This window comes from Crocodylus siamensis, chromosome 1 (assembly GCF_052110815.1).
Source record: "Crocodylus siamensis isolate JL-2025a chromosome 1, ASM5211081v1, whole genome shotgun sequence".
Classification (NCBI taxonomy): domain Eukaryota; kingdom Metazoa; phylum Chordata; order Crocodylia; family Crocodylidae; genus Crocodylus; species Crocodylus siamensis.
This window is the reverse complement of record NC_143395.1, coordinates 273,976,261-274,002,179: the sequence shown is the minus strand read 5'-3', so window position 1 is coordinate 274,002,179 and position 25,919 is coordinate 273,976,261. Positions and strand designations below refer to the sequence as shown.

The 25,919-nt window shown below is 45.6% G+C and overlaps 1 protein-coding gene across 1 annotated transcript in view; it reads left to right on the top strand.

Moving 5' to 3' along the window:
- Positions 1-25,919, top strand: part of PPEF1 (protein phosphatase with EF-hand domain 1) — a 69,148-nt gene that overhangs the window by 1,299 nt on the left and 41,930 nt on the right. Inside the window, exons 2-3 of the mRNA XM_090031649.1 lie at positions 9,707-9,898; positions 22,192-22,319. Coding sequence (XP_089887775.1) covers positions 9,847-9,898; positions 22,192-22,319 — 180 coding nt within the window. The 5' untranslated portion in view covers positions 9,707-9,846. The remainder of the gene's footprint in view (positions 1-9,706; positions 9,899-22,191; positions 22,320-25,919) is intronic.

Genomic DNA, 25,919 nt, shown 5'->3' with positions numbered 1-25,919 from the left:
TTGAGTTGGCATGGCACCACCCTATTCCTTAGGGCTTAAGGCCTTATCAGCTTCCAGATACTGGTGTTGAGATCCCTCACTTGTCATTAAAGCCAATAGAAATTTGAATGCGCTTATTGTCTTTCAGGATCAAACTTTACATGGCGTGTGGCAGGTTCCCTGTAGCCATGAGGTATTTGTAGTAGTGTTCTCTTTGATTTTGGCAAAAAATGTAGGCTTCTCCAAGATCAGTAGCAGTGAAAGTGGAAACAAAAAATCTCCTCAAAATACCCAACTGCTCGATACATAATCTTAATTATTTTTAGGAAGCTTTTAATTTGTTTTTTCATATCAGGTAGGTTCAAGTATACCTTATACTTATAAAATGTTAGGACTTAGAGCCTGGTAACTGGATCCAAATAATCTTAAAATTCAGAGGTGTGCCGCTTCCAGGTTTTGGCATGACCTATCATTGCAAGAAATTTTAGCCACTAGTACATATAGTGAAGGCAAATAGAATGTAAAATAAGAGGAATGACTTACTGAGTGCAAAGCTTTAATTAAGTTCATATGGGAAAAGTAAAGTAAATGAATGGTGTGAAATAACTGTGATGATTTTCTTTCAGTGAATTAATAGAATTTTATTTTATTCTAACTCTACAAAATCCCTCCTAACTTCATTTCCTCCATAACACCACACTCCAGGAAATAATACATAGTAACAAGGCTTGAGTGTAAACTATTCAGAAAAATGTATACAGTTTTATAAATTACTCATCTAGAATAATTGTACAAGTGGTCAGATGCTGTAGTCATGGGTTTGGTATAAGAGCTTGGGAAATGAGGTATGGTGATACCTGCATATTAGGGCTGTGTGAAACACCATCATTTTGTTTCAATGTCCATTTCACCATTTCAAAGGGACAGTGTTACATTTTGTCATTTTGTTTCAAAGCACTGTCCCATTTCATTTTGTTGAAACTGTTTCACTGTTTTGATGTGTTTCGACGTTTCGCTCATGGGCTATAATGGGAAATCATGAAAATGGCTAAAAAGGTGTTATTTCTTGCCTGATTCGGATGAAAATTGCAGGAATAGTAGCCCCTTCTCAGGGCAGGAAGCCTGCCAAGGTTCAAGGAGCTAGGTGCAGAGGTTTCCAGAAAATTGTACCTCAAACTGTTCAAAACACAACTCCTGACACTTGCCGATAGCAGCAGCCTCCTGTCATCCGGCATGCAGATCTGGGGCCCACACCCCGGGAGGGCTGCGGCGCTGTGCCAGACTCCTCCGGGGGGGTGCGGGCCCCTGGATCTGTGCACTAGATGAGAGACGGCTGCTGCTCCTGCCTGGGATGGGCGTTGGGCTCAACCTGCACCCAGCACTGGAGAAGGTTGCTGCTGCCACCTGAGACTCCTTTCACCTGGCGCACAGATCTGGGCGTTTGTGCCCCTGGGAGAAGTCTGGCACAGCCAGGCAGCCCTCTCAGGGGTGCAAGCCCCTGAACCTGCACCCTGGATGAGAGGAGGCTGCTTCTTCCACCTGGGACTGGCTCTGGGTGCAGGCTGTGTCCAGCACCAAAGAAAATTGCTGCTGCCACTTTCCCAGATGGCAGTGGCAGCCTGAGCCTCCTCTCATCCGGGGCACAGACCTTGGGGGCTCACACTCCTGGGAGGGCTGCTCAGGCTGTTCCAGACTCCTCCTGGGGGTGCAAACCCTCAGATCTGTATGCCGGATGAGATGAAGCTGCCTGTCCCGCCTGGGACTGGTGCTGGGCGCAGCCCATGCCCAGTGCCAGGGAAGATTGTTGCTGCCACCAGTCCCAGCTGGCAGCAGCAGCCTCCTCTCATCCAGCATGCAGATCTGGGGGCTCACACCCCCAGGAGGAGTATGGCACAGCTCCGCAGGCCTTCCAGGGGTGCGGGCCCCCAGATCTGTGAGCCAGATGAGACGAGGCGGCTGCGGCTGCTGCTGCTGCCACCGCCGCCGCCTCCTGGGACTGGCACTGAAGCCAAGCAAGCCCAGCTTCAAAACTTTAAATGTTTCAAAACTTTTGAAAAGTTTTGAGTGCCCTTGTTTCATTTCAAACCTGTTTCAAAGCCTTTTGCTGTTTCAAGAGCAAAATGTGTCGAAACAGTTGTGAAACAAAACACCTAGTGAAATTTTGCACAGCCCTACTGTATATTGTAAAGGCTTAGAGAAATAGTCAGGATCTCCACTGCCATCTTATTTAGCCTCTCTGGCAAATTCTTTGTGAAAAGTCTCCAGACCTTTAAAAATTTATGACTAAATGTCTAGTTTATAATTTGTGTATAGTGGTCCTTGTCAGTCCCTAGGTAGGGTGGCCACTGACCCATTCCCAGAATGCAGGACTTCCATTTGGTGAGGAGAGAGGTAACCATTGACCCCCTCAGCCAATCAGCAGTGAGGGTTGGGGCCACCATCTCCTCAGCCACTTAGCAGGGAGGGTTGCAAACACTGTCTCCTTGGCCAATCAGCAGCAAAGGGCAGGGCCATCACAAGAAACCACCTTCATCCCTCCCTGGCTGGCTGGGAATCCTGCTGCTCCTGGCTGTGCACTGCTCTACCTTTAGGCACAGCCAACAGAATCACAAGAAGTGATTGATATGTATTTCTAACAATGAACTGAAACATGGGACTTTTTACAGTCCATTCCTCATTTAGAAATGGACAGGGGACAAAGGGTTTAAAAACAGGATGCTCCAGTATAAAACAGGACCAATGGCCACCCTATCCCGTGGTAGGATGCTGCTTCTGAGACTGTTTTCCAGTCTCCTGTGTGCATGCCTTCCAGATGACAAGCCTGTGTTGATAATCCCCTCTGGGTTTGGACCTTCATGATCCAACCACTCTCTGGTGCTCTGGTACTGGGTCTCTGGTACTGGCAGCAGGAGAAAATATTATTTGGTGGTGGGGCTGAGTAAATATTATTGGTGGGGTGGCTCACCCCTGCCTCTCCCTCGTGCAGGGCCATTGCAGGGCTGGCGCATGCTGGCGCATGCAGCAGCAGAGGAGCAGCGCCGGGTGCAGTGGAGCTGTGGTGCTGCTGCTGTTGCCGGCTGCTGCAAAATTAGTTTTGGGGGGGCTAAACTCTGTTATCCCTGGCCTGCTGCTGCCTATGGTCTCTGGGTTATCAATCATGACACTCAACTTGCCCAACAGGGTTTTGTCATGTGGAAGAATTTCTTTTAGAAATCTGTGGTCAATAACAGTATGTAGTGAGTGGAGAACAGAAGTAGCTTCTTCAAAACAAAATTGCACAGCATTCCAAGAAATGGATTTAAAACAGAGATCAGTATTGATACAGTCTGTCTACACTTGGCATTCTCCTGAGGGCTTGGAGGTGAATATTAGGCCTGTGCGAAGCAGCAAGTATTTGCTTCAGATTTCGGATTTGGCCCATTTGGAAGGACAGTGATTCAATTTGTTTGATTTGAATCACTGTCCTGATTCAATTTGTCTGTGTCTGATTTGGATCCAGAAATTTGGCACCGATTCGGAGATTCGGCCATAGATTAAACAGGCAGCAGTCCTCAACCACACTGGACACAGCTGCCTCCAGCTGGTAAATCTGTTGTGGTGGGTGGAGGTGAGAAGGAAGAGGCATGGGGCGGGGTGCAGATCAATGCTCCCAAAGCAAGGGAGGGATTAGAGCTGGGGCTGGGGCTGGGGCTGGAGCTGGCGCTGGGACGAGCTGCCCAGCCAGGGCAGGGGGGCATGGGACATGGTGAGGGGGGCCCTGCCACTGTGTGCCGCTTCACACCACTGATCTGGGAGGGCATGGGAGTGGGTATGTGTCCCTAGATCTGCATGGGGCGGGCTGGGCTGTGCTCCAGACAGACAGTGGAAGGTGCTGAGAGCAGGGGCTGTGCCCTCCTGCCACACACCCAGCCGAGGCAAGGAGGTGTGGGACGGTGCTGCTGCACTGCCTTGGATAAGCAGTGCACAGCAGTGGAAGCTGCTCTAGCCTCCCTGCACATCCTGGACAAGCTGCGGTTTCTGCCTGCTATGCCCCAGCTGGGCGAGCAGCAGCAGGATGTGGGGGCAGGCACGTGCACCTGGATCGGGGTGGGGCTGGCAGCAGGGGCTATGGGGAATTTTAGGGTTCCTGCAGCTCCACCCCCCCATAGCCCCAGCTCCACTACACTCTGCAGGGTAGGTAGATCCCGGGCTGTGCTCTGGGCTGTGTCTGTGGCTGGGGCTAGCCGCCTGGAACTCAGCCCTGGCTCCTTCCACCCCATGGAGTGCAGCCTGGCAGTGGGCAGCCTCCCTGAGCGCAGCCTGGTTTAGCCCGCCCCATGCAGATCTAGGGGCCCACACCTGCTCCCATGCCCTCCTGGACCGGTGGTGCGCACTGGCAGGAGCCCCCTTCCCCAACTCAGCTTGTCCCAATTCCTCCCTCTCTGTGGGGGCATTGATTTGCACCCCACTCCACGCCCCACCCCTTCCCCCTCTGCCCACCACAACAGACTTACCAGCTGGAGGCAGCTGTGTCCAGCATGGTCGAGGATTGCTGCCTGTTTAGTCTATGGTCACATCCATCTCTGAATCAATGCCAAAACGCTCTGAATCAATTTGGAGGCATCTGAATCGATTTGGACCTTTTAGTGGGTCTCCCAATTCAATTTGGATTTGGAGATTCGGCCACCAAATCAGGCTGAATCTCCTAATCAAATCACCTACCAAAGCTTCACACAGCCCGAGTGAACATGACACAGCCGTGGTGTCCCCCATCCTCTTGGGAACCAATTTGCAGACTACTTTTTGAACATCTGGGCTCTTCTGAGCTACTGACAATTTCTCTATTTCCTGTCTGCAGAGGGGTTCTGGTCACTGTCTGTTGTTGTCTAGGTTTTCAGCATTGGCAGAGCAGCTTGTCAGTAGAGGTAGGACCAAGGAGTTACCCTTCCCCTACATTAAACTGTCTGTTACAGGTTAGGAGTGGGGTACTCCATATCTAGGCTGCCATATTGTCTCCTTAACAGCTTAATTTTGTTCTAAGTCATAGCACATCCATCACAAATACACACATACTACAGTGATAAAAACAGTTCTCCACAGTCTTCCTTTCCAAAGAAAAGAAAGCATCCAATTGAGGTAGCCTTCTACAAGTTCGGTAGAACTTTTAATCTATCAAACTATAAGCAGTAGATGGGTGCAGAAGCAGGACCTCTAAATTAGAAATGTATGTCCTTCAGATATTTATGGAAAACGCATCTTCTTTTCATAATTCATCCAGCCACATCTGTCTTTGGAGGAATTCATAGGTGCCCCATAACAGAGCTACAGATCAGAATGGGAAGGGAAAGGGAGGAATCTCACACAGCTGGAATTGCCTATGAAACAATCTGCAGGGGAAATACAATTTGAGATACTTTTTGCTGCATTATAATCCTGTCCAAATACATGAAGAAATTGTTTGTTGTCTCAGTTTACCAAAAGTGATGAGGAAACAACATCAGCAGGCAGGCAAGAATCATGGGAGAAGCATGGGGGCTAGGGCCTGGTGGCTTTTATTTGTGTGACCTCCAGATCCTCAAACCTGCTCTAGCATGGTTTGAAATGGTGCTTTGCTTTGCATTATTAGACAAATAGTGTACTGGGTGCTTTTACTTCTTACTATTGCTTTTTGCTGAAATGAAACAGCGAAACAAGTTTAATGCAATTGTTTATGGAAATAGCTTGGTAACTGACTTGTTTATACTAAATTTTTGTCTGCTTTAGAAGTGAAACTTACTTTAGTAAAAGTCAGCAGGTAGTAGCTAGAATGCTAACAGGAGTGTATGTCCTATTTTTAAATACATTTTCCTTGTGTTTTGAGAACTTTTTAGTAGATTTAAGAGAAGCTCTGACTCTTTATTTCATCAGCCAAAACAGTAGAGCAAAATGATTGTTTAAGGTAGGGGTTAGCGACCTTTTATTAACAGGGGGCTGAATGAGCACAACTGGTGGTCTGGAGGTTAACCTGAAGTCTGGGGCATGACTTGGAAGAATTTTTTTCTTTGCCAACAGGACAGCTCCCCCATTGAAATGAATGGGGCTGACCTGTTGTACGGAAATGTTTCCACCCTGGGCTCCTACGGAGCCCCTGCTGACTTCTCAGCACTCCAGTGACTCTAATGCCCAGACAGACTAAGCCATCATTCTCCCCTTGTACTCGGCCTTGGTGAGGCCGCAGCTGGAGTACTGCGTCCAGTTTTGGGCTCCACAATTCAAAAAGGATGTGGAGAAGCTTGAGAGAGTCCAGAGGAGAGCCACGCGCATGATCAGAGGTCAGGAAAACAGATCTTACGATGACAGGCTGAGAGCCATGGGACTCTTTAGCCTGGGAAAGCGCAGGCTCAGGGGTGATCTGATGGCCACCTATAAGTTTATCAGGGGTGACCACCAGGATCTGGGGGAACGTTTGTTCACCAGAGCACCCCAAGGGATGACGAGGTTGAACGGTCACAAACTCCTGCAAGACTGTTTCAGGCTGGACATAAGGAAGAATTTCTTTACTGTCCGAGCCCCCAAGGTCTGGAACAGTCTGCTAGCAGAGGTGGTTCAAACACCTACACTGAACACTTTTCAAGAGTAAATTGGATACTTATCTTGCTGGGATCCTATGACCCCAGCTGACTTCCTGCCCTTTGGGCAGGGGGCTGGACTCTATGATCTCCCGAGGTCCCTTTCAGCCCTAATGTCTATGAAATCTATGAAATGCCTCCCACCAGCTGACCTCCTCTTGTGTGCCCTCACTACCCCTGACTACCTGCCTGAGCCCCCAGGTACTTCTGTCAAACCCAGAGACTGCAAGCTCAATCCTGAATGCCCACTACTCACCACATCACTTGCTGCTTACTAAAAGTGGGTTCTATAAATCTGGTGTGTTTTGTGGGCCAGATAAAAGTGTCTTTGTGAGCAAGATCTGACCTGCAGGCTACTGGATGTCGACTTTTAGTTTAATGCATACTGCTACGCTATGTAGAATTAATTCAGTGCTTATAGAGTGAAAGCAGTCTATTAGAATTAATGTTCTGCTCTGTCCTAAATCTGTTGCTTATAATCCCCTTATATAAATCACTCTTATAATCACAATTAATCTTTGGTTGCTGCTAAGCAGTACCTGGAAAGCACTGGTTTCTTGCAGATTCACTTAATCTATTCTTTGTTTGAAGGAGGAAGAGAAGACCTTTGTATAAGAGGGTGACTGTTTTGGGCATGAGTGGTACTGACTGCTCATGACTTTTTTGCTAGCCAGATAAGATATGGGTTGGATTCATAGAGGTTGGCTTGAGACCCTGGGTCAGTCCACATTGCTTTTTTGTAAGTGGGTGTATTAAACTCAGGGAATGCAAAGATGTTTGTTTGCCTGTCAAGGGGGAGCAGAGCCAGCCAGTTTGAAAATCTTTCCTGAATATACATGACCTTTGCTGTGGAGTACAATAATACTTCTGATTGATGTCTGGCTCTATTATGGGCAGATGAAACCATTACACCTGGTAGCTTCTGGGGGTCTGATTTGGAAGGTTCATTGAGGCTGATATGAAGTTTCTCTAAGCTTGTAATACAACCTTATCATAGGCCTGGAGAAATTTGTTGTTTCAATGTGTCTGTTTTAGCCATCATTTTCTTCCTTGAGTATATGTTCCTCTGCCTTCACTTGACTCAGGATGCCAAAAGATCAAGCAGAACTGCATTGTTGGTGAGGAGAAAAGGGCTGTTTGGCCAGTCAGAATTGTGTACAGCAATGATAATTTGCTTGCTACTCAAGACCTTGTGTTGCAGAGTGAAATGCTAATGTCATTTATTAGATGTTAGAATTTGGAGTGTGAGAGTCTTCATGGTTGAATCAGAGATGTGCTTGTACATCTTGCTGCTTTAATTAGAGCTTCAATGAGGTGATGGTCTGTCCAAAACAGACTAGGTTGTAACATCTTTAACACTGATGTAATGTGAAGACCAGGTTTAAGGTTTGACGGGCTGTGTTAGCTGGACTAGAAATGATGTGGAATAGTGCAAGGGAAGAAAGTGAAGAGATTGTGTTCAGTATAATGGAAGAGTGCTTGGAGTCAAGAGAAGATGAATCCACCACCATTCTAAAAAACAGATATTATCAAAGCCACTGTTTTCCTCAGATTATATATTAACAACACTTATTCAGTGTTTAGTGTTAAGTTCATAGTTTCATAGTTTCTTAGTAGCTAGGGTCAGGAGGGACCTGATCAGATCATCTAGCCTGACCCCCTGACACAGGCAGGAATTAATGCTGGGTTCACAAGACCCCAGACAGGTGATCACCCAACCTCTTTTTGAATTTGCCCAGAACAAATTTGCCCAGAACAAATTTATTCAAAACAACTGAATTACTGGGGAAAAAAGGAATCTTCCATTCTGTGAAGTGTGCCTTTGTTATGAATCAGAAGCAGGTAGCTGCAACCCCGGTATAGAATTTTTAGAAGAGTGCTTCTGTCTTCTCTTTTGTGTCACCCTAATAACTATTGCAGCAAAAGCATTCTTATTTTTTATACTGAACATGCAGTTGTCTTACAGCACATACCAGTTGCTACCACATCTGTACCTTTATCTTCTTTTTGCCTTTTATCTCCTAGCTTGTCGTTCATTATAATAGTAAAGTAGAAGGCAGAGTGTACCAGTCTGTTGTTTGTCCAGCAGCACACAGGTCAGCTGGAGACAGCATTTGCTCTTTGTATTAAAATTTTTTTAAAGGATATTACTCTAATTTAGCTGCTATAGGGAGTCATTAGCAATATACAACCAGAGAACAGAGGATGATAATAAGGGTGATCAAATAAGGGTTTACAGCAGAACAAAACCTAACTTTCTTACAAATCCAATTATTGTTTTTGTAGCACTCAGTTTCACCAACTTACTTATTTTACGGTGAAATCTCATTGTAACTAACTCACAGCCACATTGCAAGTTAGTGAATGGTCTGAATTTGTGTGTAGGTGAACACACACAATGAATAACTCAGAAGAATCTAGTACAAAATCCGCTTTGATCCTTTAGTTGATAAAAAAATGGTCACACTAATATGACTGGTTAAGATAATACAATTTCTGTAGATAGTGTGATAAAAATAAGTTCTTGTTATGGACCCACCCTACAGCATTGTGTCTGCTATTAAATTTTTGTGGATTATGTACAAGTAGTGAGGTTTTTTATTAGTGAAATGTCTTATTTGTAAGAATTGGTAAACAGCATTGTGGAGTTAAGAGAGACACCGTGCAGTATCTAATATTGGTTGGTTTAATATCATTGCAATATCAGTTGTATTTATTTTCAATTTTTTAAAGTTCTGATGTACTGCTGTCCATGGAAGTGATCATCCTCAACTGTCAGGGATTGTCACTGCCACCAACTTCCTTTCAAATCACAACTTTTCTCCCTAGTCTCCTATCCATAGTAGTAAAGATTTAATAAAGATTCTTCCAGTTAGGAGATCACTGGCATATATTGTCTTTCTGCCAATATTTATTCAAGAGAGGCATCTTTATTTATCTGACCTGGATGCAGGCAACAGCAAGATGAGGTTGCTGGTGCTGAGTCCTCAAAAAAACGCAATATGGATTGTGAGGTTCAGTTTCCACTTCACATGCTGTGCAGTAATTCATAGCAAGCTGAAATGATTTTGCTGAGCTGCACCTAAGATGCCATGTTGTTAAACACTTTCTTGTTGTTACTTCCCCCACACCTCTCTCAGTAGGGCTAATAGCAGAAACAGAGGACTGGTTCCCTGCATCCTCGGTGAAACGAAAAGGGAATGCTTCTAACGTTGTTGGATGAGAGAGATCCCTTTCCTCTGAAGGGAAATTAAACTGATGGACAATCTGTACTGGAGCCATGGGATGTGGCACTTCTGTAACTGAGAGTCAGGCAAAAAAATCAGAGAAAGGTGAGTGCCACCAGTGCCTTTGCAGTCATCTTTGGTTCACTTGTAGTTCATTTTCAGCACTAAAAGAAAATTAAAGGGATGGTATTTTCCTCAAAACCTGTTCAATCAAGTAGTTGCTTATATTACATTTTGTTCTAAATGCTCCTTTTGTAAGAGACACATGGCTTTTAAATGTTGGTCAAGGTTGGGAGGCAACTTGCAGAATAACTCTGGTAATTAAACAGAAATTGAAACCGAATAGAGCTACCACACTGCTTGTCAGTATTAGTCACTGCACCACTGAATGATTTGTGTGAAAAGCAAGTTTTAATTGAATTTCTCTCCTACTCTCTGTTGATTGAAAGCCTCTTCAGTGCTGAGGTGGAAGTTCAGTTAGAAGTTAGTGCAAGCAGGTCTCATTTGTTGATAGAAATGTCACTTAGCAATATACAGGTAAACCCCGCTTAGCGCTCTTAATTGGTTCTGGAAAAACCGAGTGCTAAGCGAAACAGCGTTAAGCGAAACCCATTTCACCATGGGATTTAATGTAAATAAAGATAATTGGTTCCAGACCACCTGCTGGCCCAGACCCCGCATACCTGCAGCTGGCCTTGCCAGCCTGGGCCTTGTGCTCCTGCCGGCCCTGGCTGGGCGCTCCTGGCAAGACACCACATGGGCTCCTCCAGGGAAGTCATCAATCATCTCCTTCTGTCCTCATTGTTCCCCCACCATGATAGCCCCTGCTGGCATGCACCCAATGGCCACCAGTTGACCTGTGCACAGTCCCAGCCACCCTGCCTGTGGGGCCTGAGTCAGGGACCCACCCGCCCAGGGGTTCATGGTGAGAAGGCAGCAGCGTGGCTGTGATGCATGATAAGCAGTGGGGCCACCCACCTGCCCACACCCCACTTTGCCCAGAGGAGGCTCCTTCCAGGGCACCCAGGACTGCGATGAGCCACCACCGCCAGATTGCTGCATGCTTGGGACAGCGTCCATGCCCCATAGTTGAGTGTGTGACCCGAGTGGAATAGGGCATGGGCTGCAGCCCATGGGTGGGGGAGCTCTGTGGGCTTGGCTTGCACTGGCCCAGGCCCTGCACTCCTGTCGGCCCTGGCCTTGGGCCCCACACTTCTGCTGCTCTGCTGGCCCGGGCCCCATGCTCATAACCCCCCACCCGTCCCTTCTCATTGCCGTCACTGCTCTTCCACATCCGCTGGCTGCTCCAGCTTCACATGCCTGAGCGGACTCTGTGCTTCTGCCACCCTGCCCTGGGCTCCAAGCTCACACTGTCCAGCCCCCTACCCACCCCTTCTCGCTGCTACCACTCCTCCCATCCCATTCCAGCACCATGTGCTGGAGTGGACCCTGGGCTTCTGCCATACCACCCTGGGCTCCTGCCGGCTGCCACTCACCACTTCCTTCAATACCGCCACCGCCATTGCCACTACTTCTCCCCCACCCTGCACTGAGCGTTATAGCGAAATGTGCTGAGCGCTGAGTGAAACCAGGTAGGTATTTTAAATTAGCACTATAACGAAATCGTGGTAAGCGAAACTGCATTAAGCGGGGGTTGCCTGTAGTGGCATGTGGTAAAGAGTCAGAGCATGCCCAGCCCTGGCACTGGCACATGAGAACTAGGGATAGTTCAAGGAGCCTTGCTTCTCCCCTCATTTGCCTTGCACAAGCCTTATTGTTCTTATTAAATAATGCTTATGGGCCCACTCAGGGAGCACAGCATGGGTGGAATTATCTTCCTTCAAGCAGGGTGAATTAGTTTGTGTGAACTTTTTGCTGCCCTAGCTGGACTGCTACCAGGACCTGAGTCAACTGATTTAAAGGAGTCACTGCTGTGACTGCAGTGTAGATATACTACATGGTAGACATGGGAATGGAAAAGTCTCCTTACCCTATGCTTTTACCCCAGGGGTAATCTTTTATCTTCAGCTTAGCAAGGACTAGCTTCCCAGATTAAGGACAATAAGAAGTCCTTTTTTAAATACATAGGAGGTAAAAAGAAGGTCCCGGGTAATGTGGGACCCTTGCAGGATGCGATGGGAAACTTGGTCATCACACCAGACGGCAAAGCTAACATGTTTAATGATTTCTTTGCCTCCGTCTTCCTAAGCAGGGACCAGAACAGCCACCTCCCTGCTGGGACCCCCTTGGGCCCCGGGGGAGGCACACCTGGGCCACGGGTTAGCGAGAATTTAGTTAGGAAGCTTCTGGAGGGGTTGGACATATTCAAGTCAGCCGGCCCAGATGATCTCCACCCTAGAGTTCTAAAGGAACTGGCCGAGGTCATTGCAAGTCCCCTGGAACAACTTTATGAGCACTCGTGGTGCTCTGGTGAGGTACCGGAGGACTGGAAGAGGGCCAACGTGGTTCCCATCTTCAAAAAAGGCAGGAAGGAGGACCCGGGAAACTATAGGCCGGTTAGTCTTACCTCGATCCTAGGCAAGCTGTTCAAGAAAATTATGCTGACACACATCCAGGAGGGGCCAGCAGGGGACTGCATGCTCAGGGGCAACCAACTTGGGTTCATCAGTGGCAGGTCCTGTCAGACCAACCTGGTGGCCTTTTACGATCAGATCACCAGATCATTAGATGCAGGGGTAGCAGTGGATATAGTCTTCCTGGACTTCTGGAAGGCTTTCAACACTGTCTCTCACTCCGTTCTCATTAAGAAACTGGGGGGCTGTGGTGTAGACACCCACACAGTCAAATGGGTCGCCAGCTGGCTGGAGGGCCGCACCCAGAGGGTGGTAGTGGATGCGTCCTTCTCAACCTGGAAGGATGTGGGCAGTGGGGTCCCCCAGGGCTCGGTCCTCAGGCCTGTGCTGTTCAACATCTTCATCAGTGATTTAGACGAGGGGGTAAAAAGCACCCTGTTCAAATCTGCTGATGACACTAAGATGTGGGGGGACGTGGGCACGCTAGAAGGAAGCAACAGAATACAATCAGACCTAGACAGGTTACAAGGGTGGGCGGATGAGAATAGGATGGGTTTTAACACAGACAAGTGCAAGGTGATGCACCTGGGGAGGAACAACCGGCACCATACCTACAGGTTAGGGAACTCCCCTCTTGTCAGCACAGAGGCAGAAAAGGATCTGGGAGTCATCATTGATGACCAAGATGAACATGGGCTGGCAGTGTGGGGAGGCAGTTAGGAAGGCCAACCGCACCTTGTCATGCATCCATAGATGCATCTCGAGCAGGTCCAAAGAGGTGATCCTCCCCCTCTATGCAGCACTGGTCAGGCCGCAGCTGGAGTACTGCGTCCAGTTCTGGGCGCCACACTTCAAGAGAGATGTGGACAGCATGGAGAGGGTCCAGAGGAGGGCCACTCGTATGATCAGGGGACGACAGGGCAGGCCCTATGAGGAGAAGCTACGGGACCTGAACCTGTTCAGCCTCCAAAAGAGAAGGCTGAGGGGGGATCTAGTGGCCTGTTATAAACTAGTCAGGGGGATCAGCAGGCACTGGGGGAGTCACTGTTTCCCCGAGCACCGCCAGGAGTGACCAGGAATAACAGTCACAAGCTTGCAGACGGTAGGTTTAGGTTAGATATCAGGAGGCGCTACTTCACAGTCAGGGCAGCTAGGGTCTGGAACCAACTTCCAAGAGAAGTGGTGCTGGCTTCTATCCTGGGGGTGTTTAAGAGGAGGTTAGATGAACACCTTGCCGGGGTCGTTTGACCCCAGTACTCTTTCCTGCCATGGCAGGGGTCGGACTAGATGATCTGCTCAGGTCCCTTCCGACCCTAGAAACTATGAAACTATGAAACTGTGGTTATATGTATACAGGATGTTCAGGGATAGCTCTATCAAAATGTTCCTGAGTATGCTGATACTCTAGAGGACCAGTACTGGTTTCGACAGTTTTTGACACTGGATTGCTAAGGTAGACTGGGACAAAACACCAAAATAATTATTTCCTTCATTATGTACTTCATAGATTTCATAGTTTTCATAGACATTCGGGCTGAAAGGGACCCCGGGGGATAATTGAGTCCAGCTCCCTGCCCCATGGGCAAGAAGTCAGCAGGGATCATAGGATCCCAGTAAGATAAACATCCAAGTGTGTCTTGAAGGCATTCAAAGTGGGTGCTTGAACTGCCTCCGAAGGCAGTCTATTCCAAACCTTGGGGACTTGGACAGTAAAGAAGTTCTTCCTTACGTCCAGCCTGAATTGGTCGCGGCGGAGTTTCTGACCGTTTGATTTTGTCATCCCTTGGGGTGCTCTGGTGAACAGACATTCCCCAGATCCTGATGAGCACCCTTGATAAATTTATAGGTGGCCACCGGATCACCCCTGAGCCTGTGCTTTTCCAGGCTGAAGAGTCCCATGGCCCTCAGCTTCTCATCATAAGGTCTGTTTTGCTGACCTCTGGTCATGCACATGGCTCTCCTCTGCACTCTCTCAAGCTTCTCCACATCCTTTTTCAATTGTGGAGCCCAAAACTGGACGCAGTACTCCAGCTATAGCCTCACCAAGGCCAAGTACAACAGGAAAATGATGTCCCGGGATTTGCTTGAGAAGCATCTATGGATGCAAGCCAGCATTTTGCTCACTTTACTAGCCACAGCATCACATTGAAGGCTCATGTTCATCTTGTGGTCAGTCATGACCCCCAAGTCCATTTCATCCATAGTGCTAGCCAGCATGGCACTACCGAGCCTATAAGCATACTGCAGGTTTTTCCTCCCAAGGTGGAGAACCTTGCATTTTTCGCTGTTGAACACCATCATGTTCTCAACCGCTCATTTCCTGAGCCTGTCAAGATCTGCCTGGATCACCCTTCTGTCCTCAGGTGTGGATGCTTTACCCCAGAGTTTGGTGTTGTCAGCAAACTCAGCCAGTCCTCTTCCAACACAAATGTCCACATCATTGATGAAGATGTTAAACAGTTTAGGCCCAAGGATAGAGCCTTGAGGGACCCCACTGGTGACTGCACACCAAGACGATTGGCTTCCATCAGTCACCACCCTCTGGGTCCTACCACAGAACCAATTCCCCAGCCAGCGGAGTGTGGTGACGTTGAGGCCGCAGTTAGCAAGTTTTGCCAAGAGGTGATCATGGGATACCAGATTGAAGGCTTTTTTAAAATCAAGATATATGGCATCAATCTCTTCCCCCTTGTCCAGGTGATAGGTCACATGGTCTTAAGAGGAAATGAGATTGGTCAAGCAAGACCTACCTGCAACAAACCCATGCTGGGTATCCCTCAGGATATTGCCATCAGCTAGTCTATTAAGGATGGCCTCTTTGATAATCTTTTCCAAGACCTTCCCCAGAATAGAGGTCAGGCTGATGGGCCTGTAGTTTGCCGGATCAACTTTCCTCCCTTTGCTGAAGATAGGCATGACATTGGCCTTCTTTCAATCTTTGGGCACTTCACCAGAGCACCAGGAGTTCTCAAAGATCTGTGCCAGGGGCTGAGCTATGATGCTCACCAGCTCCTTGAGTACTCTTGGGTGTAAACCATCAGGGCCAGGTGACTTGAAGGTATTCAGCCTGTCAAGGTGTTCCTTCACGAGGTCAGCTTCGATGGAGGGCAGGGAGTCTCCCTCACCCGGGCCTCCCTGACCCACAGTGGGCAGGGGTGTCCCATGGGACTGGTGAAAAACTGATGCAAAGTACCCATTTAGCAAGTTTGCTTTTTCATGGGCATCAATTGTCAGTTGTCTCATCTGGTTTAGCAGGGGTCCAGTGTTGTCCTTGCTTTTCCTCCGGCTCCCCACATATCTAAAAAAGGACTTTTTATTGTCCTTGATGTTTGTAGCTAGCTGGAGTTCCATTGCAGCCTTGGCTTTCCTGGTTTGCTCTCTGCAGGCAACAATAACAATATGTTATTACTTGTTTAATAACATATTGTTCACTCTGTATGGCTAACTTCTCTTTAGTGCCATTCTGTGCTGTGAGACTTCAAAAATCCAAATGGCCTGTGGCAATAATCAAATGACACTGGTTTGTTGTTTTCTGTTTTTGTAAAATAATGTTGGTTGAAAAAATGCATGTGAAGTTATGAAAGAGCATGTACTAGCCGTAAGCTATGTATCTCTTCTTATGCAAGTAATGTCATGCAATTTATATGTAGTTGACTGGGTATAAAGTCTTCTCAAAATAGGTGAAATTTGGTTCCTGTCTCTGACTGTCTTTCTAAATTGAAAGCTTTAGCTACCAGAGCTGGTTGGAAGACAGTATATAGCGTGATTTTATTGTGGCCAGAAGGCAGGATAAATTACTGTAATTTTATTTACAAAAATTATGTAAAGAAATATTCTCAGTGTTTGGTGAATGCCAGTTTTACATGTACAATTGTGAAGGTCAAGTTTGCTGTTCTTCATTTTGTGTGGAAAATTTCTGTAATGTGATGACATTTCAGTAACAGGCACGTGGGCACACCCTGAGGGCCAGATCCTTGGAAAGTTCAAAGCTAGTCAAGTGATTAGTGGAGCAAAGATGATTTGCCCCAGACTGACTGACCCTTTGAGGTTGAAAACTGTTATTGCTGATGCCCCAGGGAACATCCATGGCCCTTCTGTGCTCTGAGATCCTGGAGGCTAATCTTATTTTTTCAATGGAAACTCCTCTGCTGTGCCTGTTTTAAGCAGTCTGAGTGACATCAGTGCCGCTGTAATGAACCAGTTAGGTCCTCGATTATATCAGGGGTAGGGCTCCATTGACTATTCTCAGAGAGGTCTTAGGAGCTAATGTGGGAGGAATCTTTTTCCTAGATATATGGGAATCAGATTTCCTATAGGTCAGAGAAATTGAAAGAGACATTAGCTTACATATTTGCAAAAGATTCTTTCCTAGATAACTGACTTAGGCTTTGTTTACCATATAAAGTTTAATTACTTTAATTACATCAACAGCAAAAAGCAACACCTTATATAAAAATCCTTCTGTCAGTATAGCTTACTCTAGCTTGAAAGGAAAAGTGAATTATATTAGTATGAGACAATTATATCAACAAAATGGTTTTCATCTTAGGGCTTCTAGTAATGTTAACTGTGTCAATAAGGAAAACACCTTACTGAAAGAGTTCTACTAGTATAATTCCTAACAGGACCGAGCACTTAATCTTGAAGTCAGTCAAAGATACACGTGTTGAGGATTGGAGGCCCTTCAGAGTCCTAGTTTATTTACTTCTGATTTTTTGCATTAACACTTTATTTGGACAATATTAATGTAATGTATATGAGGATATTAGTATGACATAGTAATTAATTGGCCACAGTTTTTCCCTTTCGTAAAGTCTCACAGTGTATAATGATGATTATAATATGGTTCTTGGAGCCCCAGACATCTCCCACACTGAGCTTTTTTCTCTGCTGTTCACCATCATCAAGGACTGCTTCTTCTGACCAGAGGTAGCCCACAGCTCTGTCTCCATTCATTCCTGGTAGGCAGAAGTCCTGTAGAAATCATTCTAAACCAGGTGAAGCTGAAGCAAATGTACCACTGCTTGAACTTTTGGCCCCAGGATCAGGGAGAACTAATGGTGCTTGTATCAACAGGTGCTCAGTCCCCACATGGGCAAGTGCCTCAAGGACTGGTTCATTGTGTTCTTACATTTTGTGGTGTTATATACCTTGGAGACAGGGTATAAAACTATTATTGTGCTGCATTTCCTTAGTTCAGGGATGAATGAATGCAGAAGTTGCTAGATGAAGGAAAAACAAGTCCTGTCTATAGGACTGTCAAAGGAGATGCATCTTTATATTCAAGCATACCTACTGACTCAAGCTTTTTTGTGAGTACAGTAAAAGTAGGGTTGAGATGTGGGCACAAACCAGCTGTGTCTAGGGAGATTTATTCAAATTCAACTCTGAATATATGTGTGGAATTTAAGTACAACCTCCTACCCTAGTCTCATTTGTGTTACTACGTAGGAGTAACTTGATGGCCAGGTAGCAGCACACATTAATGCAGGATCCAATGCCTCTGCTTTGCTGCTTCACATGAGGCTTGCTATCAGTCGTGTGCACCAGGAAGGATTCTGCCCATTAAGGGGTTTACACTTTGACCATAACTTAGATTAACTTTAACCACTAATAAATTGCAAGGTCTTTGAAGCAGAGATGATCTTTTGACCTGCAATAATACAGTACATAGCAAAGTGGCATCCAGGGCCAGGATTAGGGCACCTACATGCTGCCACAATCCAAGTGGTAAATTGTAATAACTCAAGCACATTTGTGTAATTATTGGTAGGCAGCAAAGCTATATATCATCAGTGTAAAACTGTGAAAACTTTGGAGCCCTTTTCTGAATCCCGAAAGGTTGAAAAACACCAATTTAGTTTAAAAGAAGATGCAGACTAAATGTGTGGTGGAGGAGTCTGAGAGGGAAATCTTCCGTGCAAAACATACACTGTGGCATTTGAAAAGGCATGTTATCTAAAATGAAAAATCTATTTGGTATTTAACCTTTTTCTGCCATCTTATGGGACAAAATGGCAGTAGAGAAGCAAAGAAATGTAACCATAGCAACTTTACTTAAAGTACTAGAACATCACATATTGTTGAAACAGCAAGAATCCCAAGGTGCCCCTTCCTAGGATCTGCTCCCATCCCTTGTGTCCTTCTAGGGTTGATGGACAAGGCTCTTTGGGTAAATCTGATATCTTTTATAAGACCAACTCGAATAGTTGGAAAATTTTTTCTTTGCAAGATTTCAGGCACAAATATCCTTCGTCAGGCTGAGGAAGCATCTGTAGTTGGTTTGGTTGGTGGCATTACAGGCTGGGCAGAGATACTCCTGCCATTTTGTTTTTTGCCTGCAAGTCCTCCTTTTGTTTGGTACTGGTTGCTGCCTCTGAAAAATGAGCAGTGCACTCAAGCTTTCCCCCCTAATATACACCACAAGTCACACAGTACCTCTTTATCCGGTCCAAAAGGAAAATGCATACTTGAAAACCTGATGTGACAGAGTGGGGTACCTCCATACCAAATTATGAACTTCAATAACATTTTGTGATGCTTGTGTTACCTGTGAGCCCATATATTGGATAAAACATAGTTCAGGGTGGTCGGCCTGTATGCAGGACCCGTTCAGAGCTGACAGCCTTGGGTCATAATCCTGATAGCTCTTGGTGATCTTCATAGAATGATCTAGCTCTACCCCTGCAAAATCGTCTAAACCATCCTAGACAACTGTTTGTCTAACCTCTTCTTAAAAATTTCAATAGATAAAGATTCCTCATAGGGTAGCCTGTTCTAATACTTAGCCACTTTCATAGTGAGAAAGTTCTTTTTAATGTCCAACCCATTGTTTCTTGTCTTCTCCCCAGAAGTCACAGATGTTTATCATCATCTTTTTTATAGCCATGCTTCATGTATTTGAGGAATTTTATCATATCATATCTTAGCTTTCTCTTCTCCTAGATCTTCCAAACTTTCCTTGTCAAACACATTTCCCAGACCTCTTACCATTTCTGTTGCTCTCTGCTAGACTCTTTCTAATCTTTCTTGATGTGAGGATTCTAAAACTGGCTACAGTACTCTGGGTCAGGCCTCACTAGTGCCAAACAGAGAGGAAAGATCACTTTCTTGACTTGCAAGTGGCACTCCTGGTAATACAACCCAGTACGCTATTGGCTTCTTTCGCAACAAGGGTTCTGTGTTGGCTTATATTCAGCTTTTGATCCACTCTAATCTGCAGATCCTAACTAGTCATTCATCATCTTTCAAAAAGGGGTCAAGAACCATTTTGGGAAAGGACACTGTCAGACACAGTGCAACCAGGTGCCCTCAGACATGTCTTTGTGTGTATTCGGTGCACAATGAATACACCACAAATCACACAGTACGTCCTTATAATTCATAATTTGGTACAGACATACCCCACTCTGTCACATCAGGTTTTCAAGTGTAAACTTTCCTTGGATTTTTGGACCAGATAAGGATGTACTGTGTGATTTGTGGTTTATATTTAAGAAATAAAATCTGCCCTTAAATCTGCAAACGCTTCATATAAGGTAGCATTTGGTCTTAAGGCCCATACTGTACTCTTTGTTGGTTTAGTTATCTTGACTAGGAATTTGAAAACTCATACTCTTAATTGAAATAGCTATTCAAGTAAAACTCCCTTCTGCAAGCATATCTATAGCAAAATAAAAATAACCGGTCTTTGTCCTCCACACCACCACCTTCCTTTTCCAGTCTGCCTTATTTTACTCAAAGGAAGTGGTGTAAGATGTCCAAACAAAAGACTGCTTCTCCATCTCCCCAAACAGTATTTATCAGTATGACACAATTGGCAAATCATTGCTAGCGTAGACAATGGGAGGTAGTTAGCCGCAGTCTGAAGTCAGGCAGAAAGCAGGGCATGATTACACTTTAGGGTGTCTGTACACATGCTCTGGGGTGCAGTGGGGGGTGTTTTAATTGGCCCAGCTCTTGGGAGCCACTCCAATTAAAATGCCCTCAATGTCTTGTATATTCAGCATCCCTCATTTCAAAATGGCAGCAGGGGTGCTTTAACTGAAACTTGTTACACAATCTTTAGTTAAAGCACCCCTGCTACCATTTTGAAACATAGGGACACTGAATACACAAGATGCTGCAGCACACTGGAGCATTCTGAATAGAAGGCATTTTAATCAGCAGTGCATTTTCATCAGAAAGTGTCAGAGCACGTGTCAAAGTACCCTTAGAGACGTAGTGGTTAGAAAGGCACGAGCTTTTGTATTACTACTAGTGAGGATCCACACACCTGAAGGGTCAAGGACCCCTAACCTGGGACCTGCCCCACCCCCCCACCCTCGGAGTCATATGTTACCTGGAAAAGAGATTTCCCACAGGGGAGGGGGAAGTTACCCTGGGTTGGTTATTGTAGGAGAAGCCTATGCAGGGGAAGTCTCCCCGGTTCTGATGTTTCTGTTGGAGGTATCCCTCCCTGTGGGTCACAGTGGGATTGAAGAGCACGGAGGATTTCCCCCTCCCACTGATTGCAGGAGAGTAGCCAGCGCCCCAGGATCAACTTCGGCACTGGGCAGGCTTAACGAGTTGCGTTAATCTGATGCTGAGATGCCTTATATTTTGTGAAATGGCACCATACATTTTGTGAGAGAATGCTTTATATTTTGTGTATTTCTATATTTGTAAGTTGGTAATATAATAGAGTTTAGATATTTATTGGGCCTCTGTTGGAACCCTTCCCTTCTATTTATCTGAAATCTATTTGTATTGTTAGGGTGATAGATGGTTATCTATCTATCTATCTATCTATCTATCTAAAGAACAAGATTTAGAGGCTAATAGCATAAATAGATGTACCAGTGTTTATATAATTGTATATATGTATTTTTTAATGTAATAATAATAAATCTATACATAGTTAAGTTTCATCAAGTCCTGGCCTTGTTCTTTTGGGAACAGAGGGAAACTGGTTCAGCCTGCAGTTTCCTCTCACAACGCACCAGCCTTGCTAACTCTCCCTTCAATTGGAGAGGGGAGTACTTACCCAGGTACTACCTGGGCTACACTTAACATCTGATACGGTAGACTCTTGCCTATGAAAGATCATGTAAAACTCTCTGAACCAGCAAAAATACAAATCAAATTGTTTCATACTATTTCAGACATCAAAAAAGTGTGAAAATTCATTGGTGTGGCTGTTTGGAAATCTGACACTCAGATTGAATATAATATGGGATTAAGAAGGATAGTGTGGTCCTTACTCATACACAAACAAAACAAATCAAAACAAAACAAAACATGATGCAAACTGCTTTCTATTAATAAAAGCTGTTAAAAATTCCTTTCTGGGAAAGACCTTAGTTTTTAACTGCAGCCTGAAAAAGAAGAAATCTGTATTACATGTGAAGAAGCAGCCAAATAAGTGAGTTTGGCTACATTCTACTTGCTTAAAAAATAGTCATTTCTCCACTTGCCCAGACTGGTGTTCTCTGGCTAAAATGAATCTGAATCAATTAGCCACACCCATGCATTTCTGTTTGAAGGAAAGATTTGTAATGATGTCATGCTGAGCAACGGCATAATTCAGTGTCACTCAGATCAATGGGATTTGGTTTGAGCCCTACATGGATGAGGTCACAGGGTTCTGAAGTACACAAAAATGTGTGTAAAATCCTAGTTATTAGAGGACATGTTCACTACAGCCACAGTTGAGCATTGCTTTTGGATCAGAAATTGGAAATGTTTCCAGGGCTTTTTTGTGAGGGGGTTTAGTGTTACTAGTTCAAAAATAAGTAAAAGTGAAATTTCATGAGAAGTCAAGCTTTGTTTGTTTTCATTCTGTCTGCCCAATAAATATTTTTCTTTTGCTTCATGTTTTGCCAGCAATTAAGGCCGCTATCCTTATTCAGAGATGGTATCGCTGTGCAATGGCCCGACTAGAAATGAGGCGACGATATGCTCTGAATATTTTTCAATCTATTGAATATGCTGAAGAGCAAGCACAACTACAGGTTTGTGCTTTTGAGTTCTTTCTTCCTTCCTGTAGAAGCACTCAGTGGCAATGTTTCCTCTAAGCAGTAGTGGTTCGTGAGCATGCTGCTTTCGTCCGTGAGCACACTGTGTCGGTCTGGTTCTGAATTGGTCCCGCCTCGCTCTTTTGGCACGGTCTGCCGGTAAGCGTCCTGCAGTAAGTGTCCAGGTGGGAGCGGGCAGGGTTCAGCCCCATGAGGAGCACTGTGGGTCCCATATACTACCCTTCTCCATACTAACTGCTGCCCAGAGCAGCCCAGCAGGGGCAGGAAGAGTAGCTGCTGGAGGCCAGGGGAGCCAAGCAGTACCTGGACAGCAGTAGACCCATTGGGAAGCTGTGCATGCTGGTTGGGCCCAGTGGAAGTGTGGCACAGGCTGCCCCTGGCAGGAGTGGGTGGGACTCAGCCCCATGTGTAGTGCTGTGGGGCAGCCATGGGCCAGACACAATCAATTGGTGGGCACCCGCTCTTACACTGGATCCAATCAGCGGGCCATATCTGGCCTGTGGGTCATATTTTGTCTACCTCTGGGTAACTGGTTCGCTGCTAAACATGTCCCAAGAATTATTCATTATAAAGCATGATAGAACTGGAAGGGAGACACTGGGGCCAGTGCGGGACACTTACCGGTGGTAAGTTCCTTATTCCTCATGCAGGACAGGCAGCGGCTCCTCCCCGAGTTGAGGCAGGGATGGGGGCTAAGGCTAGGGGCTGGTATGGGCTCCTCTGGCTCCGGGGAACTGCTCTGCTCTCCCGCCTGTGCCTCAACTTGGGGAATGAGGAGGCACATAGCATTGGGGCTGGGGAACGGAGCAGTTCCCTGGGGCCAGTGGAGCCTGAGCCAGCCCCAGCCCTCTTCCCCACCCTCAGCTCACCTCAGGGAGGAGCTGCTGCCTGCCCCACGTGAGGAGTAAGGAGCTTACTGCCAGTAAGTGTCCCGTGCCAGCCCCGGCACCTCCGCTGTGCTCCGCATCCAGGTCCTCTCTGGGAAGCTGCAGCCCAGCTCCTCTCTGGACAGGTGCATGCTCAGTGGGATGTAGCATTGAGACTTTCCTGAAGTAACCAAACATAATCAATTTTTGTGTTTTGGTTGGAACCATGCATTTGCTTACCAGATTGATGTTTTGTCTGTTTAGTTTCCTGGTTTGCAGATTAAAAATAGGAACATGAGAATTGTCCCTAAATAGGGCCATCCAGACTGGATTTCTCCTAGACCAGTTTAGTGACCTATCTCTTACAGTGGCTGGTATCAGATGCATCAGAAGAAGATGCACAAATTCTGTAATTGATGATTAATTATCATATAACGTGCCCACAGGGGAAATTTCTTTCCAAGAGCTGGCAGTTAAGTTTAATCTACTTATTCAATGAGGAAGGAGGCTTTGTGCCTAAGGCACTGGACTGGAACTCAGGGAATTTGTATGTAGTTTGTTTCTCTGCCACAGACTTCCTATGCGATCTTTGGCAAATCACTTAACCTCTTTGTGTTTTAGTTGTATGAAATGGCATGATACCACTCTCTGTTTCCCACAGTCCATTTTGTACATTTAGTTTGCAAGTTCTTCAGACCGGTGTGTCTCCTGCCATATTAATGTAGCATTTATTCTAAGGGTCACTGACACTGGTTGGCACCTCCCAGCCTTACCATAATACATATAAACAACTGTAATGATCAGCTGTTAGAAGTGTGTGTCATAGTGTCCTCTGACCAAAAAATATAGGTTGGAAAATTCTTTGCTGCACTTTTTTCAACATTAAACAAACATCTGTTAAAATAGTTTTACTTTTCATTTAGCATTTTCTTATTTGCATTTGCTGTAAACAAACTCTTACAAAATATTTAAAATGATGTAAATCAGCTTCCTTCCACATGCAGTGTTACATTTCAAGTGTGGATGCTTTGGATTTTACCTGGTCTAGTGCTTCCTAGAAATCCATTTTATTCTATCTTTTTCTGTTTTGATAACAAAGAGCATCAACCAGTGAACAATTAAAGGCTAGGGACAGACATTACATATAAACTGGTTTAAGTGATCAGAAACTGGTTTAAACCTGTAACAAAACAGATGTTCAGTGCACATAAACCCATTTGAAAATGTCTGAAACCGGTTTGAGATAAACCTCATTGAATGTAGACTTAACTGATTTGACTCAAACGGTTTATGCAATGTCTGTCCCAGACCCCTTGCTGGTTTGAGATAAACCAGACTCTCCCAGCATCCCAGCATGCTCTCTGGCCTGGGCAGGGCTCTCTGCTCCACAGCAGAGTTGGCTTAAAGCTCAGCAGAGACTGCAAGCATTTGCCTGGTTTCTCTCTGCCAGTCAGGGAGTATTCCGCCTGCCCCTTTGTCTTACACCTGCCAGAATTAGGTAGCAGACCACATGCTGGCCACAGTCTGTGCTGTGGGAGATGATAAAGGCAGACAGGTTCTTTGGAGCTAATCAACAAGTACTTTAATGTCCTTCCTTTGAAGAGCTGTTTAAGAAGAGCTCCATTAGTTAGTGGAGAAAGGCTTCATTTTTTCAATGGATTGATAAACACTGAGTTAGGGGTGATAAACATTCCCTGCTGGGCAACTCAGGATGGGAGGAATACATCCTGCCTGGTCCCTTCAGCTCAGCTCTGTGGAAGCAATGGGAGGGCTGCTCTAGTGCCCTCAGCTTCTAACCTAAGCTACTGCAGGCATGTGCCTTTATTTTCTCAGTCCAGAGGGGATTTCTGTAATTACAAAGTGGTTCAGCCTAGCCAGGTTAGCCTACCCTGCAAAGATTGAATCAAGTCAGGCACAGCTTTTTGACTGTCTGTCCCTAGCTAAAGTGAGCGTGCTTGAATTTAGGCTAAAACTGCACTTGGTGCACATACCAGCCTGGCAATGCTACTATAGTATACCAGTAAAGTACTCCAATATAGACACAGCTATACCAGAAAAGCTGGTGGGATATCTACCCATTCACCCCACAAACAAAATAAACCACACAATTAAAAGCACAGTGTTGTTGGTCAAACTGTGTCTATACAAGAGGTTGCTGCTAGCCTATGGGTGCTAGTCATGGTTCACACCCCTGATCAGTACACCTAGCCTGTCTGTCTCGTGCTCTGTAGTTGTAGCCTTAGATTCTTTCTATGCATAGATGTGACTTTGCTTTCCCAAAGGGAGGGAAGAGAGTAACTTGTAACATTTATGAAAAGAGCTTCATCATTTATGAAAAATCCGGTTATCGTCATTAATTTGTGATACAGAAATACACCAAGACCTGTAAGAGCAGATGGCTCAATACAGAGGTAGCCCAAGCTAGCTGTAAATGGACTAACTTATCTATTGGAGTCCACGTGGCGCAAGGCAATTCTGTGCAGATCCCTGAGCTAATTCCACATGTAGCACTGCACTGTGCTACATCTGAGCTGGTAAACTCTGCTTGACAACTAAGCAGATTAGCACAGCTGCCTCCCCATGCTAATGTGGCTCTGTTATTTCTACTTCCAGAGCTGTCTTGTGTATATCTGTACAATATCCTGGTGCATGGTGTGGGCATATCTTTGATCTGTCTCAAACTCCTAGTCAGTGGGAACAGTGTGAAGCA